At 36.9% G+C, this 25,474-nt stretch overlaps 1 protein-coding gene across 19 annotated transcripts in view; it reads left to right on the top strand.

The window, feature by feature from the left end:
• Nucleotides 1-25,474, top strand: part of LOC145328888 (uncharacterized) — a 53,299-nt gene that overhangs the window by 20,418 nt on the left and 7,407 nt on the right. For all 19 annotated transcript variants that reach the window (XR_013882738.1, XR_013882737.1, XR_013882732.1 and 16 more), the window contains 3 exons: nucleotides 5,093-5,157; nucleotides 6,327-6,417; nucleotides 21,372-21,678. Coding sequence is in view for 11 of the 19 variants with exons in the window: in XM_080172932.1 (XP_080029058.1) it covers nucleotides 5,093-5,157; nucleotides 6,327-6,417; nucleotides 21,372-21,678 (463 nt within the window). In the remaining 8 variants the exon portion in view is untranslated. The remainder of the gene's footprint in view (nucleotides 1-5,092; nucleotides 5,158-6,326; nucleotides 6,418-21,371; nucleotides 21,679-25,474) is intronic.

The raw sequence follows: 25,474 nt of genomic DNA, 5'->3' as shown, positions 1-25,474 counted from the left end.
AGGAAGGCAGCTAAATGGGTGGGATTTTGCCAAAGGTCCATAGGAGTAAGATTTGTAGGGTAGATTATTTGGGCATGAAAAGAGGTGTTGGACTGTTTCTGGGGTAGGATTAGCAGGACAGGATGGGCAGTTGGGGGTAAGAGAAGCGTTGATGGAATGGAGGTAGCTTTGGAGTTTAGGACAATAGTTGGATCTTAATTGGGAGAGGATGGTTCTGTAGTGCCTGGGGAGTTGGATTTCGGAGGGGTTGATGTCAGGGGGAGCTTGATTAAGGACAGGATTAGGGGGGTAAGAATTTATAGCTTGGGTGACAGCTGATGTGTGGAGTCTGGAGATTGTGGATTTGTAGTTTGTGGGAAGGGGGAAAGAAAAGGTTGGAGAGTAGAAAGGAACATAGATTGAAGGGTGGATTTTTTGGATCTAGGGCCAGGGGGGGTAGTGACGTTGTGGAAGGATCCGTGGGAGGGGCGGAGGGAGGAGGCCAGGTATTGGGAACAAAGAAGGGAAAGGTGGTTCCGTACTGGTAGGATTTTGGTTTCTTGGTGGAGGTGGCTGATGGGAGATTTTTTAGTGGAACCAGTACAGATGCGGAGGGCTTGGTTTTGGAGGACTTAGAGTTTGTCAATGTTGTTTTTGGAGGTGTTAGGGAACCAAACAGGACAGGCATAGGTGGTGATGGGGCGGAGGAGGGTGTTGTAGGTGGTGAGGAGAGTCTCCTTCTGGTGGCCCCATTTTGTGCCAGCCAGACATTTGAGGATTCTAAGGCGGGAGGAAATTTTTGAGGAAATGGTGGAGAGATGGGAACTGAAATTGAAAAAGGTGTCAAAGGTAACTCCAAGGATTTTAGGGGTTTTCTCAAGGGGAAGGGTGGAGCCGTTGATTTGGACTTGAGGATGGAGGTTTTTGGTGCTTGCGGTCAGAAGTGAAGAGGGTGACAGTGGATTTGTTGGGGGCTATGGAGAGGCCGTTGGTGGAGGCCCAGTCAGCGATTGAGGAGAGGTGGGAGTTGATGGATTCAACTGACTGGGGGATGTTAGGGGAGGAGTGGAAGGAGTTAAGGTCGTCGGCATAGGAGGAGGTGTGGGCAGGGGGAATGTGGGGGGCATCTGCTATGTAGAAGATGAAGAGGAAAGGGGAGATAACAGAGCCTTGGAGGACGCCAGTGTGGACAATTTTAGGAGAGGCATTGGTGTTTTGATAGGGACAGAAAGCCATCCTGCCACGCAAGTAGCAGGACAGCCATCTAATGATGTTTGGATGAAGGTTGGAGGAGATTTTTTGGAGAAGGAGGTGGATGGGAATGCAGTCAAATGCTTTGGAAAGGTCGATGGAGGCAAGAGTTGTGCGGCTGGGAGGGAGGTTTTGATTGAAGCCATTGGCAATGGTGGTGGAAAGGTTGAGGAGGGAGGAGGTGGTGGAGTGAAGTGGTTTAAAGCCGTGTTGTGAGGGGCGGGTGGAGAGGGAATGTTTAAGGTAGGGAAGGAGTAGGCGTTCAAGGACTTTTGCTGCAGGACAGAGGAAGATTGGGCGGTAGGAGGTGGAAAGGTCAGGGGGTTTACCAGGTTTGAGGAGGGCAATGATTTTGGATAGTTTCCAAATGGCAGGGATGTTGGCAGCGGAGATGGAGAGGTTGAAAAATTTAGTGAGGTAGGAAATGCCATTTGGACCAAGGTGTTTAAGGTGAAGGATGTTAAGGTTGTCGGGGCCAAGTGCAGAGGAATTGGAGGAATTTTTAATTGCTTCAAGGACAAGGGCAGGGGTAAAAGGTTGGAAGTTTCTGGTAAGGTGGTTACGGCGGCGGATTTTACGGATGATTTTTCTGGAGAAAGGGTTGGAAGTATGACAGGCGACAGAGGTGAATTGACTGGTGAAGGATTCGGCAATGTGGAGGTGGGAGGTGTGGACTTTGTTGTTGTTGAAGGAAATGGGTTGGTTGGAGGGAGGGGAGTTGTTTTTGCTGGAAAGGGACTTGAGGAGGGACCAGAATTTGGAAGGATTTGTTCTATGGTCGGATTTGGAAAGGGTTTCTTGCCATTTTTTTTGGAATGTTGGTTTACTATTGAGGAGATTTGGTCATTAAGGATTTGAATTTGAGGATCATGGGGGTTGGTTTCTCTTAAGGAGTCTGCTGGATAAGGGGTTTAGCAGACTGAGGGAGGGTAGGGTTGGAATTTTTTATAAAGCCAGCAGAAACAGTGTGTTTGGAGGCAGTTTGGAGGATTTGGCGGAAAGTGGCTTCACCTTGAGAGCAGGAGGAAGGTCTTCAAAAAGGGTTTCAGTTTCTAGGGTCCCAGTCTGCTTTATGGAAGTTGTGGAAGGTTTTGACAGGACGGGGGGTTCTGGTGATTTCAGGAATGGAGAGGAGAATGGGAAGGTGATCAGAACGGAGGGTGGTAAGGGTGTGCCAGGAGAAATCAAGGGCAAGGTGGGCAGAGCATAAGGAAAGGTCAGGGGAGGTAGGTTGGCCATTGGGGGGAAGGCGGGTAGGGGAATCCTCGTTGAGGAGGCAAAGGCTGCTCTCATTGAGAGCTTCCAGCAGAGCCTCCCCACGATTCATGGCAGATTGGTCAAGGGTGATGGAGTTCCAGGCAGGGTTGTGGGCATTGAAGTCACCGACTATGATTAGGTCATTTGGATTTTCAAAAAGTAGGTTAAAGTCAGGGGTGTATTGTGGGGGGCAGGAGTGTGGGGGGGAGGTAAAGGTTGATGATTTGTAGAGGGGAGCCATTGCGGGAAATTTGGATGCCATCAACCTCAAGGGGGCCATTGGAGAGGTGGTTAAGGTTAAGGTGTGTGAAGGGGATGTCTTCGGCAATGAGGAAGGCTATTCCTCCACCAGGTTGGTCTTGTCGATCCTTCCTGATGAAGTTATAGCCAGGGAGAGGTTTAGGATTGGATTTGCAGGAGAGTTTAGTTTCTTGGAGGCAGGTAATTGGGATGTTAAGGGTTGAAATAAAGTTGTGAAGTTCATCTTGGGTGGTAAGGAGACCATTACAGTTGAATTGGAGGATGAAAGGTTTACCAGGAGGTTTGCGGGGGGCAGGGGTGGGGGGAGGAGGGGGCGGGGGTGATTGACATGAGGGTGTGGTGGTGATGGATGTGCTGTTGGGGAAGGTGGGGGAGACGGGGAGTTGGGTTTGGAGGGTGAGGAAGGGGGGGGAAATTTGGGGGGAACAGAAGGGGCATATCCAGAAGGGGGAGTAGTGGGTGGAGGATGGAAGGAGGGAACATTTGGGGTGGACCCATTGGAGGCAGGAGTTACATTGGAAGGAGCCAGTGGATTTTGTAACACCTAAGTAACAGATAGGACATGGATATTTGGGGCTACGGGATTTAGGTGGGGGTGTTGGTTGTTGGGGTGAAATAGGTGAGAAGGGGGTAGGGGAGGCAGAGATGCAGGGTGGACAGGACCAGTTAGAATTGTATTCGGATTTGGATGAGAGGAGGGAACATTTGGGATGAACCCAAAGTTGGCAGGAGTTACAGAGGAAGGCACCAGAGGAGCGGGTAATGTTGCGGGAGCAGGTAGAGCAAGGGTATTTGGGACCAGGATTTGGATGGATGTCGCCAGAGAGGATGAGGGGAGGAGGGGGGTGATGTTGGAGGGTTGGAGTTGAAAGGCCTCCAGAGCTGACAGGGGCTGACTTAAAAGCCCTTTAGGCCAGCCCCGTGGGGGAAACCTGGACGGGAGACATGGCTGTCAGAACAGGTGGTTTGGTGCAGGTTTGCCCAGGGGTGTACATCTAACTTCTTCTCCTCCTCCCCGGATAGGTCCACTGCGGAAAAGCTTGCGCCCTCGGACCTCAAATATATCAATAATATCAAAAAAGATGCATACATGTTCTGTTTTTTAAGTTGATATGTAACTTTTCAAATAAGAAAATTGAAGTTTTACCTGTCCAGAGTGGACTTGGAGGGCCTGCAGCACCTGAACCTGGAGGCCGATTTTAATCGTTTCTTCAAACATTTCAATAATATTAAAAAAGATGCATATTCTGTTCTATAAGTTGACCTGTAACAGGGTTGTCATATGGGCATTTTTTCGATAACGGACCGCCCAATTGCCCAAAAGTGATTTTGGGCACCCTTTTGGGGCAAATGTCGTAAAAAGCATATAAAATAGCCTAAAACCATACCGAGACTTATTATTAGAAATAAAATAGCCTAAAACCATCTCAGGACCTATAAAATCTCCACTGGAAAGGAGAACCATATCGGTTATAGCGGTTAGCGAAATCCTACTCTAGATACAAAAAAAGCTTACTAATTTATTGTATAATAGATAATATCACCCCAAAAATAGGCCTGACCCCCCTCTTTTTTTACCACCTCCCCTTTTTTACCCCCCAAAACGGGGGGTGCCTATATCTGCCCAAAAGGACCGACAAATTTGACAACCCTGAATATCACCCAAAAAATAGGGCCGCCCTCCTATCTTTTTCACCCCCTCCCCTTTTTCTCATCCCCCAAATGGGGGGTGCCTATATCTGCCCAAAAGGACCGACAAATTTGACAACCCTGAATATCACCCTAAAAATAGGTACGCCCCCCCCCCCCCAGCCCTCTTTTTTTTCAGGGGGGTGCCCAAATCTGCCAAAAAGGACCCGATAAAGAGTAGCCCAAAACCGCCCGCCCGATATGACAAGTTACAACCCTGACCTGTAACTCTTCAAATAAAATTTTTGATTTTTTACCTGTCTAGAGTGGACCTGGAGTCCTGCAGCACCTAAACCTGGATTTAAATTTTTTCTTCAAATATGTCAATAACATCCATAAAGATGCATAGGTATATTGTTTGATAATTTGATCTCTAACTCTTTAAACAAAAATTTTTAAAAAAATTTATCTGTCTAGAAACCACCTTCCAGCCTGCAGCACCTGAACCTGGAGACCTGTCCAAAAAATGATTAAATATACGTTAAGTACTACCCAAAAGTAAACTTTTATCCCTAATAACCTATAGTCTCACATCAATACCTAGACTAATAATCACGGTTTACGCGAAAGTGGCAAAACTTACCCCCCCCCCCCTTACTGAGGAATGCTTTTTGCACACTCTTTTTTACTCTTATTATACCTAATTTTATTTTAGGACATCAAGGGAATAAGAGATTTAACTAGCAATAATGTTCGCGATATACTCCGCACAAGTCTTAGGTTAGTAGACAATTTACTGTTAATGTCATGTACCCTAATTTAACACCTATTTTGTCAAATAAATATTAAGTTGAATACCTACCTGTTTATATCAACTATTTAATAAACAAAGATGACAACATCAATAAAAGCGAAGCTCTAAAATTAGACGTTAGGAAAAACGAACACTTTTAGAGTCGAGTATCAGATCTATATATTAGGAAGAAAATTAGTTTTAAGTCAACTTAATTAAAATTACATAAAAGTATAAAAGTGTACGTAAGGTATGTGTTCTTAGACTTTAAAAGGGGGATTATGCACGAACGAGAGCAAGTGATTCTAAGCACCAATTTTTTTTCACGTAAAACCATTGTGAAACTGTATTAAGCATAAACTAGCATATTCACCAAAAAAATACTCAGGTTTAATGCTGGTAGTTACTTAAAATCACTTGTTCTCGTTCGTGCATAGTCCCCTTTAGCTTATCTTGTCCAGTTTTCTTGAAATCCAGGCATAAGTTTTCTTAAAAACTATTCTTGTTTTAACCCATTTATTAACATCCAACGTTTTTTAAAAGTAAAAGAAAATAATCAAAACCAAAAAAATTTTTGTGTTAATTCCTGATTATAGAAAGCTATATTTGAATTTCAGCTTTCTAAACGGGATCTATATCAACATTAAGGGGGGGGGGGGGGGAAGTTTTGACACATTTGCGTAAACCTGGCACCCAGGTCTGAAAGGACAGGTTATTAATGATAAAATCATTCTTATATGATGAATTTCACGAAGTTTTAAGATTTTTTGGATAGGCCTCCAGGTGGTCTCTGTACAGGTAAAAATGAAAAAAAAAATTTTAAAGTTACAAATCAACTTATAAAACAAAATATGCATCTTTTTTCTTTAACTATGTAAATAATATTAAAAAAGATGCATATTTTGTTTTATAAGTTGACCTGTAACTTAAAAAAAATTTTTTTTTTCATTTTTACCTGTACAGAGACCACCTGGTGGCCTGGAGCTCCGGAACCTGGAGGCCTATCCAAAAAATCTTAAAACTTCGTGAAATTCATCATATAAGAATGATTTTATCATTAATAACCTGTCCTCTCAGTCCAAAGATAAAGCCTAGGTGCCAGGTTTACGCAAATATGTCAAAACTTCCCCCCCCCCCCCTTATTTATTTGATGTAGGGATAGTACTCTGGAGATTGTTGAGTTAGGAGATTTGAAGGATATGTCTGGTACAAATGATGCATTTAATTCAAGTATTTGTAGTCTCAAGGTAAATATCACCCACTTCCAAAATATTAATACCTTACATGCCGAAATCTAATAAGGCCAAAGTAATTTTATTAGTTACTTCCCACGTGTTCGGTCTTTCCTTCTGTAATGTTCTCTGGAGATATCATAACGGACAAAGCTGAAATAGATACCTAGTATTTCTTACTTTAGGCTAACATATTTTAGAAATCTAGATTTTTTATGTACTGCTAATATTTTATAAGCCTTATCTTAAGCGTAAATAATATTAAAATTATTATAAACTTATTAAAAGGGGGGGGGGGGCGGATGTGCCACTTTTTTAAACCAAAAGTAAAATACGCATGATCTCAGCCCATAAAAGAGTTACAGCTCTAAAATTTGGCACAGCAATTGCTTTTGTGGAGAACAATATGGAACTGTGAAGAAACGGCGGCGGAACCGCCGCTCCCGCCGAAAACCGCCGTTTTCCCGCATATTTTTTTTGCCTTTTCTCGCCATAATAGACAATTTTGAATCATCTGAGATAAACTTTTTTTTCATAAAAAATTCCCTTATATTTTCACGTGACACTTGTAATATTTCCAACATGTCAATATTTTAAAATATTTAAAAGTGTAAAATCTTTTAAGAGTCAAGTGAAAATATAAGAACAATTTTTATGAAAAAAAAGTTTATCTCCACAAAAGCAACTGCTGTGCTAAATTTTAGAGCTGTAACTCTTTTATGGGCTGAGATCATGCGTGTTTTACTTTTGGTTTCCAAAAGTGGCAGACCCGCCCCCTAGATATACCACATTTTTCTGGGATCTTGCCGAGTCAAGTATCAACTGTGGGGAATACCAAAGGATGACTCCATGCAAAATTTGAGCCGGATCCGGTCAAAACTGGCCGAGATTTTTATAAAAAACCTGTTTTTTCCGGTTTTTAGAGGGTATCTGTAAATCTAAAATTTTTAAAGATTTATATTTTTGTTTTAAGAATGTTACTTTACACGTATTACAGCCATCATGGATGCTGCGTTTATAAAAGATTTTATTGAAACTTATTAAAGTGACAGTCTAATATAAAATAATTTTTTTGTTCAAAAGGGGGGGGGGGGCGGTAGATATACCACACTTTTCTGGGATCTTGCCGAGTCAAGTATCAACTGTGGGGAATACCAAAGGATGACTCCATGCAAAATTTGAGCCGGATCCGGCCAAAACCGGCCGAGATTTTTGTAAAAAACCGTTTTTTCCGGTTTTTAGAGGGTATCTGTAAATCGATTCAGCTGGAGCAAAACCGGTTGGAGGTACAAAAAATTTTACTTTACATGAAATTTAGCCAATGCAATTGCCTACAAAAATGTACTTCACCATCAACTTGATTGGACAACTCTTTCCCCTCCTAAATGTCCATTAAAACCTCGGAAACGGCAAAAATCAAAAATCACGCCTTCGGCGGCGAATAACGGCTTAACGGTCAGCCGGAGGCGAATCAAACATAAGTAAACAATTGTCCGCCTCAAAAAGTTGTCCAACATCAAAGAGATGCTTGAAGTCTCTAAAACGACTCCTTTCCCTCCTTTAAGGGGAAAAACTGAAAAAACGTGATTTTCAAAAGTATGCCTACTTTGTGGGTGTGGGGGCACTGAACCCGTCACCCCAGGGTCACCAAATATAAAGTATAGTCGGCCCAAAACTAAAAGTCAAAGGAACTCAACTAAAAAAAGAGTTACAGGTCTGAGATTTTGCATGGCACTTGCTTTATAGGGTTACAATATGGAACTGTGAAAAAACGGCGGCGCAACCGCCGAAAACCGCCGTTTCCTGCCGATTTTTTTTTTGCAATTTCTCGGCGGTTTTCGGCAGTTGCGCCGCCGTTTCTTCACTGTTCCATATTTTAACCCTATAAAGCAACTGCCAAAATCTCAGACCTGTAACTCTTTTTTTAGTTGAGTTCCTTTGACTTTTAGTTTTGGTTCCAAAAAGTGGCTGGTCAATTTTTAGGCCATTTTTTGCAGTTTTCGGCCCGCCACGCCCAAGCGGTTTGAGATAATTTCACTGGACATTTTACCCAACCTAAGTCTGGTTATTTGTGAGGTCTAAGAAAAAAAAATCCCGGATTGGAAGAAGCACGACTCAATATGCGCTGTCAAAAATCACTTGTCAGCTAATTTTGCCCCCTCGAACTCTCATCTCGTGCCATTTTTCTGTGTAAAGATTATGATTATAATTTTTTGCATAAGTCAGATTTTTTTCCCTAGACCTCACAAATAACCAGACTTAGGTTGTGCAAAAGGTCCCGTCCCGTGAGATTATCTCAAACCGTTTGGGCGTGGTGGGCCGAAAACCGAAAAAAATGGCCTAAAAATTGACCAGCCTGTCATTTCATCAAAGAAATCCATAAAAAAAATCACAATTTGAAATTTTAAATAAGGGGGGGGGGGGAAGTTTGTACACTTATAGGAAATGAAATTCAGTACCAAAGTTTTGGAGGGTCGTATGGGCTTGTTTTTAAAGTTATCAACCTAATTCTTTTTGTAGGCTCTCTTATATGACTTGATATACACGTATTTCTTTGAAAATTGAATTTCGGTACTTTCCTTCTAGGGGCTTGTGGAGCAAAAGACCCCCCAAAACACTAAAAATATGAGTTCTGACCTTATCTTTAAAGATATCGACCTGATTTTTTCTTTATAATACTTTTTTAACATACCCGAATCAACGAACCATTACAGATTTCATTTTGGGACTTTCCTTCTAGGGGCTTGTGGAGCAAGAGACCCCCAAAACACAAAAATATGAGTACTGGGCTTATTTTTGAAGATATCGACCTGATTTTTTTATAATACTTTTTTAAATTAACCGAATTAACGAACCATTACAGATTTCATTTTGTAACTTTCCTCTTAGGGGCTTTTGGAGCAAGAGACCCCCAAAACACAAAAATATGAGTACTGGGCTTAATTTTGAAGATATCGACCTGATTTTTTTTATAATACTTTTTTAACTTAACCGAATTATCGAACCATTACAGATTTCATTTTGGGACTTTCCTCTTAGAGGCTTTTGGAGCAAGAGACCCCCAAAACACAAAAATATGAGTACTGGGCTTATTTTTGAAGATATCAACCTGCCTTTTTTTATATAAAAATAATATTTAAACATAACCGAATCTACGAACCTTAACAGATTTCATTTTAAGACTTTCCTTCTAGGGGCTTGTGGAGCAAGAGACCCCCAAAAATCATAAAAATATGAGTTGTGGGCTTCTTTTTTAAGATATCAACCTGATTTTTTATATAAAAATACTATTTTAACATAACCGAATCTACGAACCATTACAGATTTCATTTTGGGACTTTCCTTCTACGGGCTTGTGGAGCAAAAGACCCCAAAAACACTAAAAATATGAGTTCTGAGCTTATTTTTTAAGATATCAACCTGATTTTTAAAAAATAATACTGTTTTAACATAACCAAATTAAGAAAACATTACAGATTTCATTTTGGGACTTTCCTTCTAGGGGCTAGTGAAGCAAAGATTCCAAAACCACTAAAAATATGAGTTCTGAGCTTATTTTTATAGATATCAACCTGATCTTTTTAAAATAATACTTTTTTAACATAACCGAACTAAGAAACCATTAAGGATTTCATTTTGGGACTTTCCTTCTAGGGGCTTGTGGAGCAAAAGACCCCCAAAACACTAAAAATATGAGTTCTGAGCTTATTTTTAAAGATAACCTGAGAACTCAATTTATTTTGTTTTGGAGGTGTTTTACCGTACTTTCCCCTAAAAGGAAAGTGCCAAAATAAAATTATTAGTGGCTACCTAGTTCAAACATGTGAAAAAAGTTTCATCAAAAAAATCAGCTCAATATCTCTAAAAATATTTTTGGGGGTCTTTTGCCCCACTAGCTTCTAGAAGGAAAGTTCCAAAATGAAATCTGTAATGGTTTCTTAGTTCGGTTATGTTAAAAAAAGTGTTCCTAAAAAAATCAGGTTGATATATTTAAAAATAAGGTCAGAACTCATATTTTTAGTGTTTTTGGGATCTTTTGCTCCACAAGCCCCTAGAAGGAAAGTCCCAAAATGAAATCTATAATGGTTCGTAGATTCGGTTATGTTAAAATAGTATTTTTATATAAAAAATCAGGTTGATATCTTTAAAAATAAGCTCAGAACTCATATTTTTAGTGTTTTTGGGGTCTTTTGCTCCACAAGCCCGTAGAAGGAAAGTCCCAAAATGAAATCTGTAATGGTTCGTAGATTCGGTTATGTTAAAATAGTATTTTTTTATTATATAAAAAAAAGGTTGATATCTTAAAAGAGTAGCCCACAACTCATATTTTTATGATTTTTGGGGGTCTCTTGCTCCACAAGCCCCTAGAAGGAAAGTCCCAAAATGAAATCTATAATGGTTCGTAGATTCTGTTATGTTAAAATAGTATTTTTATATAAAAAACCAGGTTGATGTCTTTAAAAATAAGCTCAGAACTCATATTTTTAGTGTTTTTGGGGTCTTTTGCTCCACAAGCCCGTAGAAGGAAAGTCCCAAAATGAAATCTGTAATGGTTCGTAGATTCGGTTATGTTAAAATAGTATTTTTTTTATTATATAAAAAAAAGGTTGATATCTTAAAAGAGAAGCCCACAACTCATATTTTTATGATTTTTGGGGGTCTCTTGCTCCACAAGCCCCTAGAAGGAAAGTCCCAAAATGAAATCTGTAATGGTTCGTAGATTCGGTTATGTTTAAAAATTATTTTTATATAAAAAAAAGCAGGTTGATATCTTCAAAAATAAGCCCAGTACTCATATTTTTGTGTTTTGGGGGTCTCTTGCTCCAAAAGCCCCTAAGAGGAAAGTCCCAAAATGAAATCTGTAATGGTTCGTTAATTTGGTTAAGTTAAAAAAGTATTATAAAAAAAAATCAGGTCGATATCTTCAAAAATAAGCCCAGTACTCATATTTTTGTGTTTTGGGGGTCTCTTGCTCCACAAGCCCCTAGAAGGAAAGTCCCAAAATGAAATCTGTAATGGTTCGTTGATTCGGGTATGTTAAAAAAGTATTATAAAGAAAAAATCAGGTCGATATCTTTAAAAATAAGGTCAGAACTCATATTTTTAGTGTTTTGGGGGGTCTTTTGCTCCACAAGCCCCTAGAAGGAAAGTACCGAAATTCAATTTTCAAAGAAATACGTGTATATCAAGTCATATAGGAGAGCCTACAAAAAGAATTAGGTTGATAACTTTAAAAACAAGCCCATACGACCCTCCCAAACATTGGTACTGAATTTCATTTCCTATAAGTGTACAAACTTCCCCCCCCCCCCTTAAAAACTTTTTTCTCATAAGAGATAATGACACAAGACTTTCACTTGGTGAAAATTCAAAACTGTGGGCCGCCTAGACTATATTTGGTAACCCTGGGGTGACGGGTTCAGTGCCCCCCCCCCCCCACCCACAAAGTGGGCATACTTTTGAAAATCACGTTTTTTCAGTTTTTTCCCTTAAAGGAGAGGGAGGAGTCGTTTTAGAGACTTCAAGCATCTCTTTAATGTTGAACAACTTTTTGAGTCGGACAATTGTTTACTTATGTTTGATTCGCCTCCGGCTGACCGTTAAGCCGTTATTCGACGCCGAAGTCGTGATTTTTGGCGATTTTTGCTGTTTCCGAGGTTTTAATGGACATTTAGGAGGGGAAAGAGTTGTCCAATCAAGTTGATGGTGAAGTACATTTTTGTAGGCAATTGCATTGGCTAAATTTCATGTAAAGTAAAATTTTTTGTACCTCCAACCAGTTTTGCTCCAGCTGAATCGATTTACAGATACCCTCTAAAAACCGGAAAAAAAACGTTTTTTTTACAAAAATCTCGGCCGGTTTTGGCCGGATCCGGCTCAAATTTTGCATGGAGTCATCCTTTGGTATTCCCCACAGTTGATACTTGACTCGGCAAGATCCCAGAAAAGTGTGGTATATCTACCGCACCTCCCCTTTTGAACAAAAAAATTATTTTATATTAGACTGTCACTTTAATAAGTTTCAATAAAATCTTTTATAAACACAGCATCCATGATGGCTGTAATACGTGTAAAGTAACATTCTTAAAACAAAAATAGAAATCTTTAAAAACTTTTTAAGGTCGATTTTTATATGGGTCGACATTTTTTTCAAGATATAGTTTTGTAACTGAGACATAAGGGTAGAGGGGAAGTGTGTACACTTATAGGAAATGAAATTCAGTACCTAATTTTGCCCTGGACGTGTGGGCTTGTTTTTATAGTTATCAACCTAATTCTTTTTGTAAGCTCTCCTATATGACTGGATCTACCCAAAAAACTTTAATAATTGAATTTTGGGACTTTCCTTCTAGGGGCTAGTGGGGCAAAAGACCCTCCCCCCTCAAACACTAAAAATTTAGGTTCTGAGCTTATTTTTAATGATATTGAGATGATTTTTTTTCAGAAAACTTTTTTAACATAACCAAACTAAGTAATCATTACAGATTTCATTTTGGGACTTTCCTTCTAGGGGCTAATTGAGCAAAAGACCCCCAAACACTAAAAATTAAAGTTCTATTTTTAAAGATACCAACTTGTTTTTTTCAAGTAAACTTTTTCAACATAACCTTACATTGCAGATTTTATTTTTGGGCATTCCTTCTAGGGGCTAGTGGAGCAAAAGACCCCCCAAACACAAAAAAATTAAGTTCTGAGCTTATTTTAAAGATATCAACCTGTTTTTTAGGTAACTTTTTCATCATAACCGAACTAAGTATTAAGTAGTCATTACAGATTTCATTTTGGGACTTTGCTTCTAGGGGCTAGTTGAGCAAAAAACCCTAAACACTATAAATTTAAGTTCTAAGCTTATTTTTAAAGTAAACTTTTTCAACTAACCGTACTAAGTAAACATTACTAGGGAGTTAAGGAGGAGACAATGGGCCATTAATTCAATTTAAGAGTTTCCTTGAAAGGCTGTGAAATCCAGATTTATCCGGAAAAGGGGGATGTGGAAAATAACCATTTGGGCAGGGGGGGGGGGTTTACTCGAGAACCCTTAGAGCTAGAGGGAGCTAATTTTGGATATAAGCTTCTATGGGGCCAAAGTTACTTTTAAAATTATCGTCGACCCCCACCCCCCCCCCCCAATTTTTTTTTTTTTTGGGGGGGGGGGCGGGTGGATTATACTATAGGATGTTTCTCATAAACGACTTGAGATAAATGGAGCAAACCTTTGGATACAAGTTTTGTAGGCCTATATTTGATTTTAGAATTATCGTTGACCACCCACCAACCCCAAAACCCCTAATTTGGGGGGGGGGGGCGGGTGAATTATACTATAGGGTGTTTCTCATAAACGACTTGAGATAAATAGAGCAAACCTTAGGATACAAGTTTTGTAGGCCTATATTTGATTTTAGAATTATTGTTGACCACCCACCCATCCCAAAACCCCTAATTTGAGGGGGGGGGGGCGGGTGAATTATACTATAGGGTGTTTCTCATAAACGACTTGAGATAAATGGAGCAAACCTTAGGATACAAGTTTTGTAGGCCTATATTTGATTTTATAATTATCGTTGACCACCTACTCACCCCCAAACCCCTAATTTTTTTTTGGGGGGGGGGGGGCGGGTGGATTATACTATAGGGTGTTTCTCATAAACGACTTGCAGCAATTTTATTTTAGGTGCTACTCCCTTAGTTTTAGAGATAATTGGATGAAATCTTTTGGGCTGGATCACTAATTACCCCAACTATTGGTATCTTTTAAAAAAATCGGCTGCGAGACCGCCGCTCCCGCCGCCGTTTACCGCCGCCACCAAAATTTTTTTTTTTATTGCATTTCTCGCCGAAATAGGCAATTTGGAATCATTTGAGACCATGTTATTTTTTTCAAAAATTTTTCGCCTTACAAGCAACCCTGCGGGGGATTTAGTCATTTTTTTCAAATTCTCGAAAAAAATAACATGGTCTCAAATGATTCCAAATTGCCTAATTCGGCGAGAAATGCAATAAAAATTTTTTTTTTTGTGGCTGCGGTAAACGGCGGCAGGAGCGGCGGTCCCGCCGTCGTTTTTTTTAAAAGATACCAAAAGTTGGGGTAATTAGTGATCCAGCCCAAAAGATTTCATCCAATTATCTCTAAAACTAAGGGAGTAGCACCCAAAATAAAAGTCGAAACAAAATTGTAAGTATCTATTGGTATCTTTAAAAAAAACGGCGGCGGGACCGCCGCTCCCGCCGCCCGCCACCGTTTACAGCAGCAACCAAAAAAAATTTTTTTATTGCATTTCTCGCCGAATTAGGCAATTTGGAATCATTTGAGACCATGTTATTTTCTTGAAAAAAATGACTAAATCCCCCGCAGGGTTGCTTGTAAGGTGAAAAATTTTTGAAAAAAATAACATGGTCTCCCCCCCCCCCCCAAATTAGGGGTTTGGGGGTGAGTGGGTGGTCAACGATAATTATAAAATCAAATATAGGCCTACAAAACTTGTATCCTAAGGTTTGCTCCATTTATCTCAAGTCGTTTATGAGAAACACCCTATAGTATAATTCACCCCCCCCCCCCCCCCAAATTAGGGGTTTTTGGGTGGGTGGGTGGTCAACAATAATTCTAAAATCAAATATAGGCCTACAAAAATTGTATCCTAAGGTTTGCTCCATTTATCTCAAGTCGTTTATGAGAAACACCCTATAGTATAATTCACCCGCCCCCCCCCCCCCCCCCCCCCCAAATTAGGGGTTTTGGGGTGGGTGGGTGGTCAACGATAATTCTAAAATCAAATATAGGCCTACAAAACTTGTATCCCAAGGTTTGCTCCATTTATCTCAAGTTGCTTATGAGAAACATCCTATAGTATAATCCACCCGGGGGGGGGGGGGGGGGGCTGGGGGTCGACGATAATTTTAAAAGTAACTTTGGCCCCATAGAAGCTTATATCTAAAATTAGCTCCCTCTAGCATTAAGGGTTCTTGAGTAAACCCCAAATCATCTCAATATCTCTAAAAATAAGTTCAGGTTTAAAAATTTTGTGTTTGGGGGATGTTTTGCTCCGCTAGCCCCTACAAGGAAAGTCAGAAAATGAAATCTGTAATGATTGCTTAGTACGGTTAAGTTAAAAAAGTTTACTTAAAAAACCAGGTTGATATCTTTAAAAATAATCTTAGAACTTAAATTTTTAGTGTTTAGTTTTTTTTTTGCTCCACTAGCCCCTAGAAGGAAAGTCCCAAAATGAAATCTGTAATGATTACTTAGTTCGGTTTTATTGAAAAAGTTAACTAAAAAAAACAGGTTGATATCTTTAAAAATAAGCCAAGAGCCTAAATTTTTTGTGTTTGGTGGGTCTTATGCTCCACTAGCCCCTAGAAGGAAAGTCCCAAAATAAAATCTGTAATGATTACTTAGTACGGTTATGTTGAAAAAGTATACTTAAAAAAACAGGTTGATATCTTGAAAAATAAGCTCAGAACTTAAATTTTTAGTGTTTGGAAGTCTTTTGCTCCACTAGCCCTTAGAAGGAAAGTCCCAAAATGAAATCTGTAATGATTACTTAGTACGGTTATGTTGAAAAAGTTAACTTTAAAAAAACAGGTTGATATCTTTAAAAATAAGCTCAGAACTTAAATTTTTAGTGCTTGGGGGGTTCTTTTGCCCCACTTGCCCCTAGAAGGAGAGTCCCAAAATTCAATGTTTTTAGTTTTATGGGTAGATCCAGTCATATAAGAGAGCTTACAAAAAGAATTAGGTTAATAACTATAAAAACAAGCCCACACGTCCAGGGCAAAATTTGGTACGGAATTTCATTTCCTTTAAGTGTACAAACTCCCCCCCTCCCCCCTTATTTGAAATATGTTAAAAGACACGAAATATTTTTTTATGCCTAAAAACCATCCTAAATTGGTAAACTTTGATAGTGTATCTAAGAAAAGTTCTTTTAGTCCTTAATACAAAATTTTTTTTTTCCTTTGATTTCAGCAACGCCATTAACTTTAACCACAATGCGTATAAAGGTGCTTTGACTTATGTGTCAGAACCTGAATTGGGACATAGTGCATTTTTTTACCCTAGGTTAGGTAACTTGATTTCACTTTTCAATAAAATCTAATATGCAGCCTTTTTTGCAGGAGGCAGCATTTTTAGTAAGAATTTAAGAGTAAAATAAACAGTTTTTACTTAATTTCTACTTCTATTTTCAACTGAAGAAAAAATCCTTTATGGTATATACAGAATCATTGTTGTTACTTAATCTTATCAAAAAAAAATTTAAACTAACCCATAACAGCCGATTTTTTCATTTTATTCAATATAGGTAAAATAAAAATCTTACCACCTCCAAAGGGCTGAAATCAAAATTTCAAAGCTCTAAAATGTTGTTCATCAAAAATGAATAGCAGTTTATAAGGACTTTTTGCATCCATCTTCTCATTTAACAGGGAAAAAAACAACAAAATAATCTATTTTTCAGTTTTGACATAAAAAAGCATTTGATAAAAATAATAAAAATAAGGGAGGGGAGAAGTTTGTAGAGTTATAGGAAATGAAAATTCATTACCAAATTTTGCCCTGGCCGTTTGGGCCTGTTTTTATAGTTATAAACCTAATTCTTTTTGTAAGCTCTCTTATATGATTGAATCTACCTGTAAAATTTTGAAAATTGAATTTTGGGACTTTCCCTCTAGGGGCTAGTGGGGCAAAAGACCCCCCAAATACTAAAATTTTAAGTTATAAGCTTATTTTTAAAGATATCGAGCTGATTTTTTAAATGGAACCTGTTATTACATAGATGAGTTGATTAGCCACCCCATATTTCATTTTTGCACTTTACTTCTAGGGGCTTTTGGGGTAAAACATCCATCCAAATACAAAAAGTTTTGAGCTTACAAGCCCCTAGAGGTAAAGCTATTTTTTAGCACTTTTAAAAAATTTTATTATTTATCAAATGTTTTTTTTTATGTCAAAACTAAAAAATAGATTCTTTTTTTTCCCCTGTTAAATGAGAAGATGGAAGATGAAAAGTCCTTATAAACTGCTATTCATTTTTGATAAACAACATTTTAGATCTCTTTGAAATGTTGATTTTAGCCCTTTGGAGATGGTAAGATTTTTATTTTACCCATATTGAACAAAATGAAAAAATCGGCTGTTATGGATTTGTCTCTAAACTTTTTTTTTATAAGAATAAAAAAAAATGCTTCTGTATATACCCAAAAGGATTTTTTCTTCAGTTGAAAATAGAAATTAGGTAAAAACTGTTTAATTTTACTCTTCAATTCTTTCTAAAAATGGTGCCTCCTGCAAAAACGGCTGCATTTCAGATTTTATTGAAAAGTGAAATCAAGTTACCTAACCTAGGGTAATGAAATGCACCATGTCCCAATTCAGGTTCTGACACAAAAGTCAAAGCACCTTCGAATGCACTGTGTAACACATTAAAAGGAGATCCTAATTTTGTTCTAAAACGAGCAATTTTCAGAGTTAAAATATTATTAATATCTTAATCTCTTCCTTTAAACTTGCTTGGCAATCGAAAACCTTTAAATCATCACATTTATTAATGTGTAGGAGTACAGCTGGTCAAAAGTTTTTTTACCTGGAGGTTGATTGTGGAAAAAGCATTGCCTTATATCAAATTTTTTTTCATAAATGAAATAGTTTATATTTGGGTAAAATATGGTATCTTTCTAAATAGGCTATTATATTCTAACTAGTTCTTTAACTGATTAATCTTTTTCCAAAAAACTAGCTTTCTTTCTTTGCACTTTTTTGTACTTGTTTTTTTTTTAATGATAAAATGTTTAACAAATATTCTTAAATATATCAGGTAATATAAATAGAAAAGGATATCCAGGGAAGTTGGCTAAATCTTCCCTTATTACCTCTTGGCAGATGAACTATCCCTTCCTGTTAAACCTACATATATGGGACACAAAAAGAAATACATAATACATGAAAACAACTTTTTAGTAGCGAGCGAAGCTAATTTAATATTAATTTTGTTTAAACCATAGATTAGCAAACAAAGCTCTTTACAACCGCCCTCTGTTTGCTAGTGGACCGGGGGGGGGGGGAATTTGTACACTTTCACGTAAACAGTGAGAGAACAGGCACATCATATGTTTATTCGGTGTGTTTTTGTTAATTAAGAGAAAATATATTAACAGTAACAAAAAAATGTTGAGCTGCAAAATTGTTGTATTATTTATTAATAGCCGCCGCCAGCGGCTGGTAGTTTGTAGCTCAACAGTTTTTTGTCACTGTTGATATATTTTCTCTTAATTAAACAAAACAAACCCATAAAAACAAGATTACATGTTCAATTTTATGCGTTAGCTGAATAATTGCACCTGGCAGCGGTCAGCCGCCAAACCGCCATCCAAATTAAAAGTTTTGCAGAATATTTCTAGACTGACCCATAGCATAATAATTCAGAGCTCTATCTTGTACGGGGGCCTCAGAGCGCATTGTTTACGTGGAAGTGTACACCCCCCCCCCCTCCCCTTTATTTAGGTTTAATAAAGACTAAGAGTCACTCTAAATGTTTTCAATTACAAATCCACTTATGAAAACTTAATTTAGACGCTATTTAATAAGAAAATTTATTACTGTTAAAAGTTTAAAAACAAGGTTCACAACATCCATAAGTAGCGAAGCACAAAATCTATTGTGAAATAGTCAAACGGACAAATTGAGTTGTAGAGCTGATTATCTGTTATCACAAGAAAGAAAAAAAAGAACAGTCTGACTGCTATGGATGTGTTATACTTAATTAATAATATGCTTTATATTGATGTAAATAGCTAATAGAATTTTCAGCCTTTTATCTTTTATTGAGCTGAGAAAGTCACGTTCCCCCCTTTTTGTCTCTAACAGACGGAAGGACATATCAAATTATAGAATATCACATTGAGAAAATCAGTTGTGAAAAATAAAAGCGGCTTGAAAGCAGTCCGACCGCTATGAATGTTTTATAGTTAATTACTCTCCATATTGATGGGAATGTTTACAAGAAGTTTTAGCCTTTTATAGGAGCTGAGAAAATCATGTTTCCCCCTTTTTGTCTTAAACAGACGGACGGACTGATGGACATTTTGAATTATAGAGTAGCTTCGCTACTAAAAAAACAATACATTGTTAAATATTATTTAATAAGGATGCCAACATCCATTAAAGTGAATATCATAAAATTAAAAAGAAATTGATGTGAAATCATGATTGCCATTTAAGATTTGTATTATTTACTTTACCTTATATTAAACATATAGCGCTGTGAAGCATATCAAAATATTCATCACAAATATTGTATCTTCTTTTAAGAAGACTTAAACAGCTATTTGTTAAATCATTTTATCATTTTGACAAGAAAAACAAGTACAAAGAAGCGCAAAGAAAGAAAGCTAGCTTTTTGGAAAAAGATTAATCAGTTTTAGAACTATAGGGTGTCCCTCGTAAACTGTTTTTTTGAATACTTATTACCCCCTTAATATTTGAGCTATCTTAGTAAAATAAAAGTATTTGTCAGGTATTTTTGTGCTTAGAAAGTCTGAGCGACCAGCCGTTGGTTCACAAAGCAAATATTTTCTTGTGGGTTAGTCTAAATTCAATAAAATGAACCTCTTATGTAATACCTCGTAGATTTTTTCCTGTTTATTTTGTGGGTTTTTCATCATTACGCCATAAAATGGTCAGTAGTAGGCTGCCAAATACTTTTTATTTTACTAAGATAGCTCAAATATTAAGAGAGTAATAAGTGTTTCAAAAAATAGTTTACGAGGGACACCCTGTAGTTAGAATATAATAGCCTATCTAGAATTGATGCCTTATTACCTAATAGGGTGGGCCCATTTCCCCCTTTTTTAGATTTTACTGTTATCATAAGTTGTGGAAGTCATATATATGAATGATAAGTCCCATTCAAGTTTCAAAAGTGACTTGGCTCTTATGGCTGCCGGCGCGCGGGGGATATTAAAAGTGCCCACCTTATAAAACCTAAAATCTAAATTCCCTCAAACACAGGCATGTCAAAATGACCGCATTGAAATGCTGATTACGAATCTGAAAACCGTTTTGAAAAATATTGCTCCTAGTTCGAATACGATCTCATTAAGTACCTAAAAACAGCTGATTTAGTCAAAATTGTTTATTTTGGTAGGTTATTTGAAAATCATTTCAGACTGAATCAATATTTTTCAAAACGGTTTTCAGATCTGTAATAAGCATTTCAATGCGGTCATTTTGATATGCAACATGCCTGTGTTTGAAGGAATTTCAATTTTTGGTTTTATAAGGGGGCGGGCACATTTTATACCCCCCGCGCGCCCGTTGTTTTTGGATTAAAAAACCTCTTTTAAGTTTCACAGGGTTTTATATTGGCCCAGTCAATGTCAACTAATGTAAAATTCCAAAATCTACCCACCCTATTACCTAAGTACCTATAGACTATTCCATTTATGAAAAAAATGTGATATATGGCCATGCTTTTTCCACAATCAACCTCCAGTTAAAAATGACTTTTGACAAGCTGTACTCCTATACATTAATAAATGTGTTGACTTAAAGGTTTACGACTGTCAAGCAAGTTTAAAGGAAAATTTTAAGGTATAAAACTTGTGGAAATTGTTCAAATGAGAACAAAAATACGATTTTAACATTTTTGTGTTGGCAGCCATGGTTTCACCTAAGACGATAAGAAAAATTATAATTTTCTTTATATTTATAAAAAAGGTAACTTTTTAAAACAAAATACCTATTAATTGTTAATGTATTTTTAACAATTTAGGATAATATTAAGGCCTTTTCCTTTAATGCATGATTTCTCTTCATTAACATGTAATTGGCTCTCAACTATTAAATGAATGGATTCAGCAAGGTTTTAACCCAACTTTTTTTTTTATGTAAATCAAAGGGTCTTTTGAAAAATGTCCGGGAGAATCATAGAAATTATTTAAGGTGTTGAGGGATAAAATAAAAACTACTTTTTTAGGTAACAGTCAAGCTAGGGGTATCACAGAATAAAAGTACAAAAGAAAATAATGATAGCTCCTCCCCATCTCAACAAAACTCATCCGGGGAATCTCCAACAGCTGATCAGTCACAATCAGAAGAAAACAAAAGAATAGTTACATTTGATCTTGTTGTAAAATCCCCTCCAAAGGCCTCGTTTATGCGGCTGATGCACAAGTTGACAAAGCCATTTCTGAATGAGGTGACCTGGTACCTGGATATGTTAAATCAGATAGAGTTTGTTGAGAAAATTTTAGAAGATTCAGAATTTAAACTAGCCAACCTAGGAATGAATTTTTTATTATAGCTAGGAATTTTCATATCTATAAAAAAATTTAAACATATTTTTATTTATCAAATTATTAAAGAGCTAATATTAAGTGACTGCTAAATCTAGCATATGTGTTTGTATAGTGATAGTTTCTCAATGTACCTAGTCAAAGAGTAGGATGAGACACCTTTGTATTGACACCATGGCTAGATCAAGCTCCACGTTCAAGTACATTATCTCTTGATCCGCTGTTTCATTTGAGATACTCTTTATTACCTCACCCTCTCCTGGTATGACAGGTGTCCAAAATTAAATCACTGCAATTAATGACAATCTCGGCAGATGAGCTTCGGATAAGGGCTACACTGATATTATGTACGTGATTATTGAGCATCCAAGCTACTCAACTATGGGGACTTGTACACAATGGCATAGACTTGAAATAAAGTATTACCACACTTTACCAATAAACTGTAAACAAATTTGATAAATATACAAGCAAAATAACAAGTTATTGTTAAGATTCAATTCCTTCTCGTCTCCTCTTGAGCATAAAATAAATTTGAAAATTTTGAATATAAATTTTTATTTCCTTATAAGGATGTTGTTTTTATATGTCGTCTTCATGACAGTTTAAGATTCCATGGATATATTTCTTAAATTATATTTTTTTTAAAATATTGCACGATAATATCAAATTAAATCAAAAGTATTTCAATTTGTTTTATTTTTTGGTACTAAAATCATCCCTGACTTAAATGAGAGAAAAAGTTTGTTTTGATTTAGATTGCAGACATTTTGTAATTTCATTACATTCCATTAATGGTTTATTTCGTTTTCTTGCAATACAAACATTATATTTAATTGATCGATATTCAGTGGCGTGCGAACCGAAGGGGGCATTTGGGGCAATCGCCCCCCCTAGCGACCAAAACTCCCCCCCTGCCCCCTCTCTAGCCACCGCCCCCTGCCCCCCCTAAATGTTGAAAAATGCCCCGTTTTGCCCCCCCCCCCCCCACTATGTGCCCAGAATTCCAATATAAAACAAAAACTCATAGTTCTGTTAATTTTGCTTCAAATTGGGTAAAATCTTTTGGGTTGGGTCTTTAATTACCCAAGTTTTGATATCTTAAAAAAAACGGCGGCGGAATCGCCGCTCCCGCCGTTAACAGCCATTTTCTTTTTTCAAAGATACTAAAAATTGGGAGATTAGGTAGTGACACTCTAAAACAATTTGGGTCCAATATCTTAAAAGCACAAGAGAAGCACTGAATTTAAGATATACCTTGTTAAATGAGAATTTGAAAATGAAGTCCCCCCACACTCACAGGGTTGGTTATAAGGGGAAATAAATAAATGGTCTCAAATGATTTCAAATTGCCTAATTCAGCGAGAAATACAATAAAAAAAAATTTAGTTGGTGGCGGAAAACGGCCGTGAACGGCGGTTCCGCCGAAGTTTTTTTTTAAGATACCAAAACTTGGGGTGATTCGTGACACAACCCAAAAGATTTTACCCAATTATCTCTAAAACTAAGGGAGTAGCGCCCAAAATAAAATTGCTGGTATGTCGTTTTTCAAGTCACCCCCCTCCCCCATTAATTAAATTATCAATGAAATACTTTTATATCAATTGATTTGTTTCAGGGAGGGAGGGGACATTGGGCTGTTTATTACACTAGTCCCCAAAGCTTTATATTAACGTTTTATTTTCCATTAGTTTAGCAACTTTAGGGGCTTTTACTGAATTTTAATTGTTTTTTTTTTAAATGTTGAGTGTCCAAACGTTTAAACCACTAATTGTAATCTACAGAAGGGGTAATTTTGTTTATCATCGTTGGATAAGTTCATCAATTTATTGGCCAATAACTTATCCCTTTAGATCCCTGGATTTGTTGACATTAATAACTACAAACAAGGAAACATGTTAATATCATTTTGTTAAATAATTTTCTATTTTCCTATAACCCATTTTACTGTACTTTTTCATTAAAAAATTGACCTGTTATTGCTGCGCTACTTATAGACAAAACAATCCTTGTTTTAAAAATAAAAGCAAATATATCACAAATCACCCCAAAAGCACTAAAAACTTTAATCCAAAGGCCTTGCAATCAAAGGATTGATTGTCTGCAATAGGGCCTTTATCAGGAAGGAAGGGGACAAAGTTTCATAATAACATTTTCTTGTTTGTTTATTAAGTTGAGTGTCATAACTTTTCAGCCAATAATTGTAATCTACAGAAGGGTAAGTTTGTGTATCATTATTTTTTTTTTTTTTTTTTTTTTTTAGATTAGATATTTATTTTATGACACACATAACAAGTAAAAATAAAAACAGTATTATAATACAGGTATTAAATATTCATATACAAACAAAAAAAATTGAATATGAATAAAATATTAAGGACAGATTAAATAATGTACATCAATTTATCTGCCATTCTCTTATCTCTTTAGATCCCTAGGCCTTCATACATTTATCAACAAATTTGCTTAAATCTTTTAGTTTCTTTACAAGTTTGCTAAACTCTTAATTCTTTAGGGCGTGCATACGGGGTGGAATAGGTTTTAGTTTTATCAAATTGAAACATTTAAGATATTATTCATTTGATTTAAAAAGAATTGTAATTGATTAGAAGCAACAGGTTCGATTACATAGCTTAAATGAATATTTCTAGGCGTGTGCATGGGGGGCCTCCCCCCACACTCCGGGGGGGGGGGGGGGGGGGGCGGCGATATCCTTTAAAGACTTTAAGCAATAAGAATAGGGGATTGTATCAAAAAATTGCATCAAGAACTATACATATCACGATAAAATGATTTGTAAAAAAAGGTATTTTAATTTGTCTTTTTTGTGTAAAAATTGCTATAAAATGGGTCTGACCGCTCCTACAAAAATGCGAAAAAAAAATTTCAGCTAACAATGCCGCCATTGAAACCAACGGTATTCATTCACTGAGTGCCTTGGTTAAACATGTGTAAAGGTCTGATATGCGGCATCGTTAGCTGAAAAAAGATCAAACTATTTGAAGTTGAGAGTATCATTACAAAATATTATGATTCCTGATTCTTTAAGGGGTAAGGCTTTGACATCAATTTTTTCATAAGTTTTATAAGTAAACGTATAAAAACTAATTTAGAATCGTATAGTATATTCAATAAGCTTTCAAAAAAGGTATAACATATTACTGTAGCTCAATTATGGTAGTTTGACGATAATTTAAAGTTTGCATATAAAATGTAATTTCAATAGTCAGGGTTTTATTACAAAATCCTAAATATCTAGGTAGGTTACTTCTCGAAGCTGTAAAATTATAAGTAATTGATATTTTCACCTCTAGCTTTGGGAATCCTTCTCAAATATGACAAAGATTAACCTAAAACTTTAAAATTGGTCAATATTCAAAAATGCATTTTTTGGAATATTGGAGTTTTTGCATTGGCTGGGCACATAGTGCCCCCCCCCCCCCTGGTAAACAAAAATGCCCCTTTTTGCCCCCTACAAAACAAAAAGCAAAACTATCCTAGTTTCCAAAAAAAAATATCAAGAAATACTCAAAAAAAAAAAATTGTTTGGCGCTTTGCGCCAAACAGACGATCAATATTTGTGTGAACTTTTTGCCGAAAAATCAAAATTTCGTTACATAAAAAAGGTAGAAAGAAGCAAAAAATCATGATAATTATCGGTGGAAACAGGTTTAGTGGCCTCTACTTTGGTTTCCAATTTCATATGCTCAGTAATGAGATCAACCAGAGTATCAAAAGCGACATCATTGTCAAATAGATCAGGACGCTGAGTAAAATCAAGATG

The sequence above is a fragment of the Acartia tonsa genome, chromosome 1 (genome assembly GCF_053477335.1).
Source record: "Acartia tonsa isolate MP-2025a chromosome 1, ASM5347733v1, whole genome shotgun sequence".
NCBI lineage: Eukaryota > Metazoa > Arthropoda > Copepoda > Calanoida > Acartiidae > Acartia > Acartia tonsa.
Note: the sequence above shows the minus strand (reverse complement) of the source record. Positions and strands in the feature narration are given on the sequence as shown.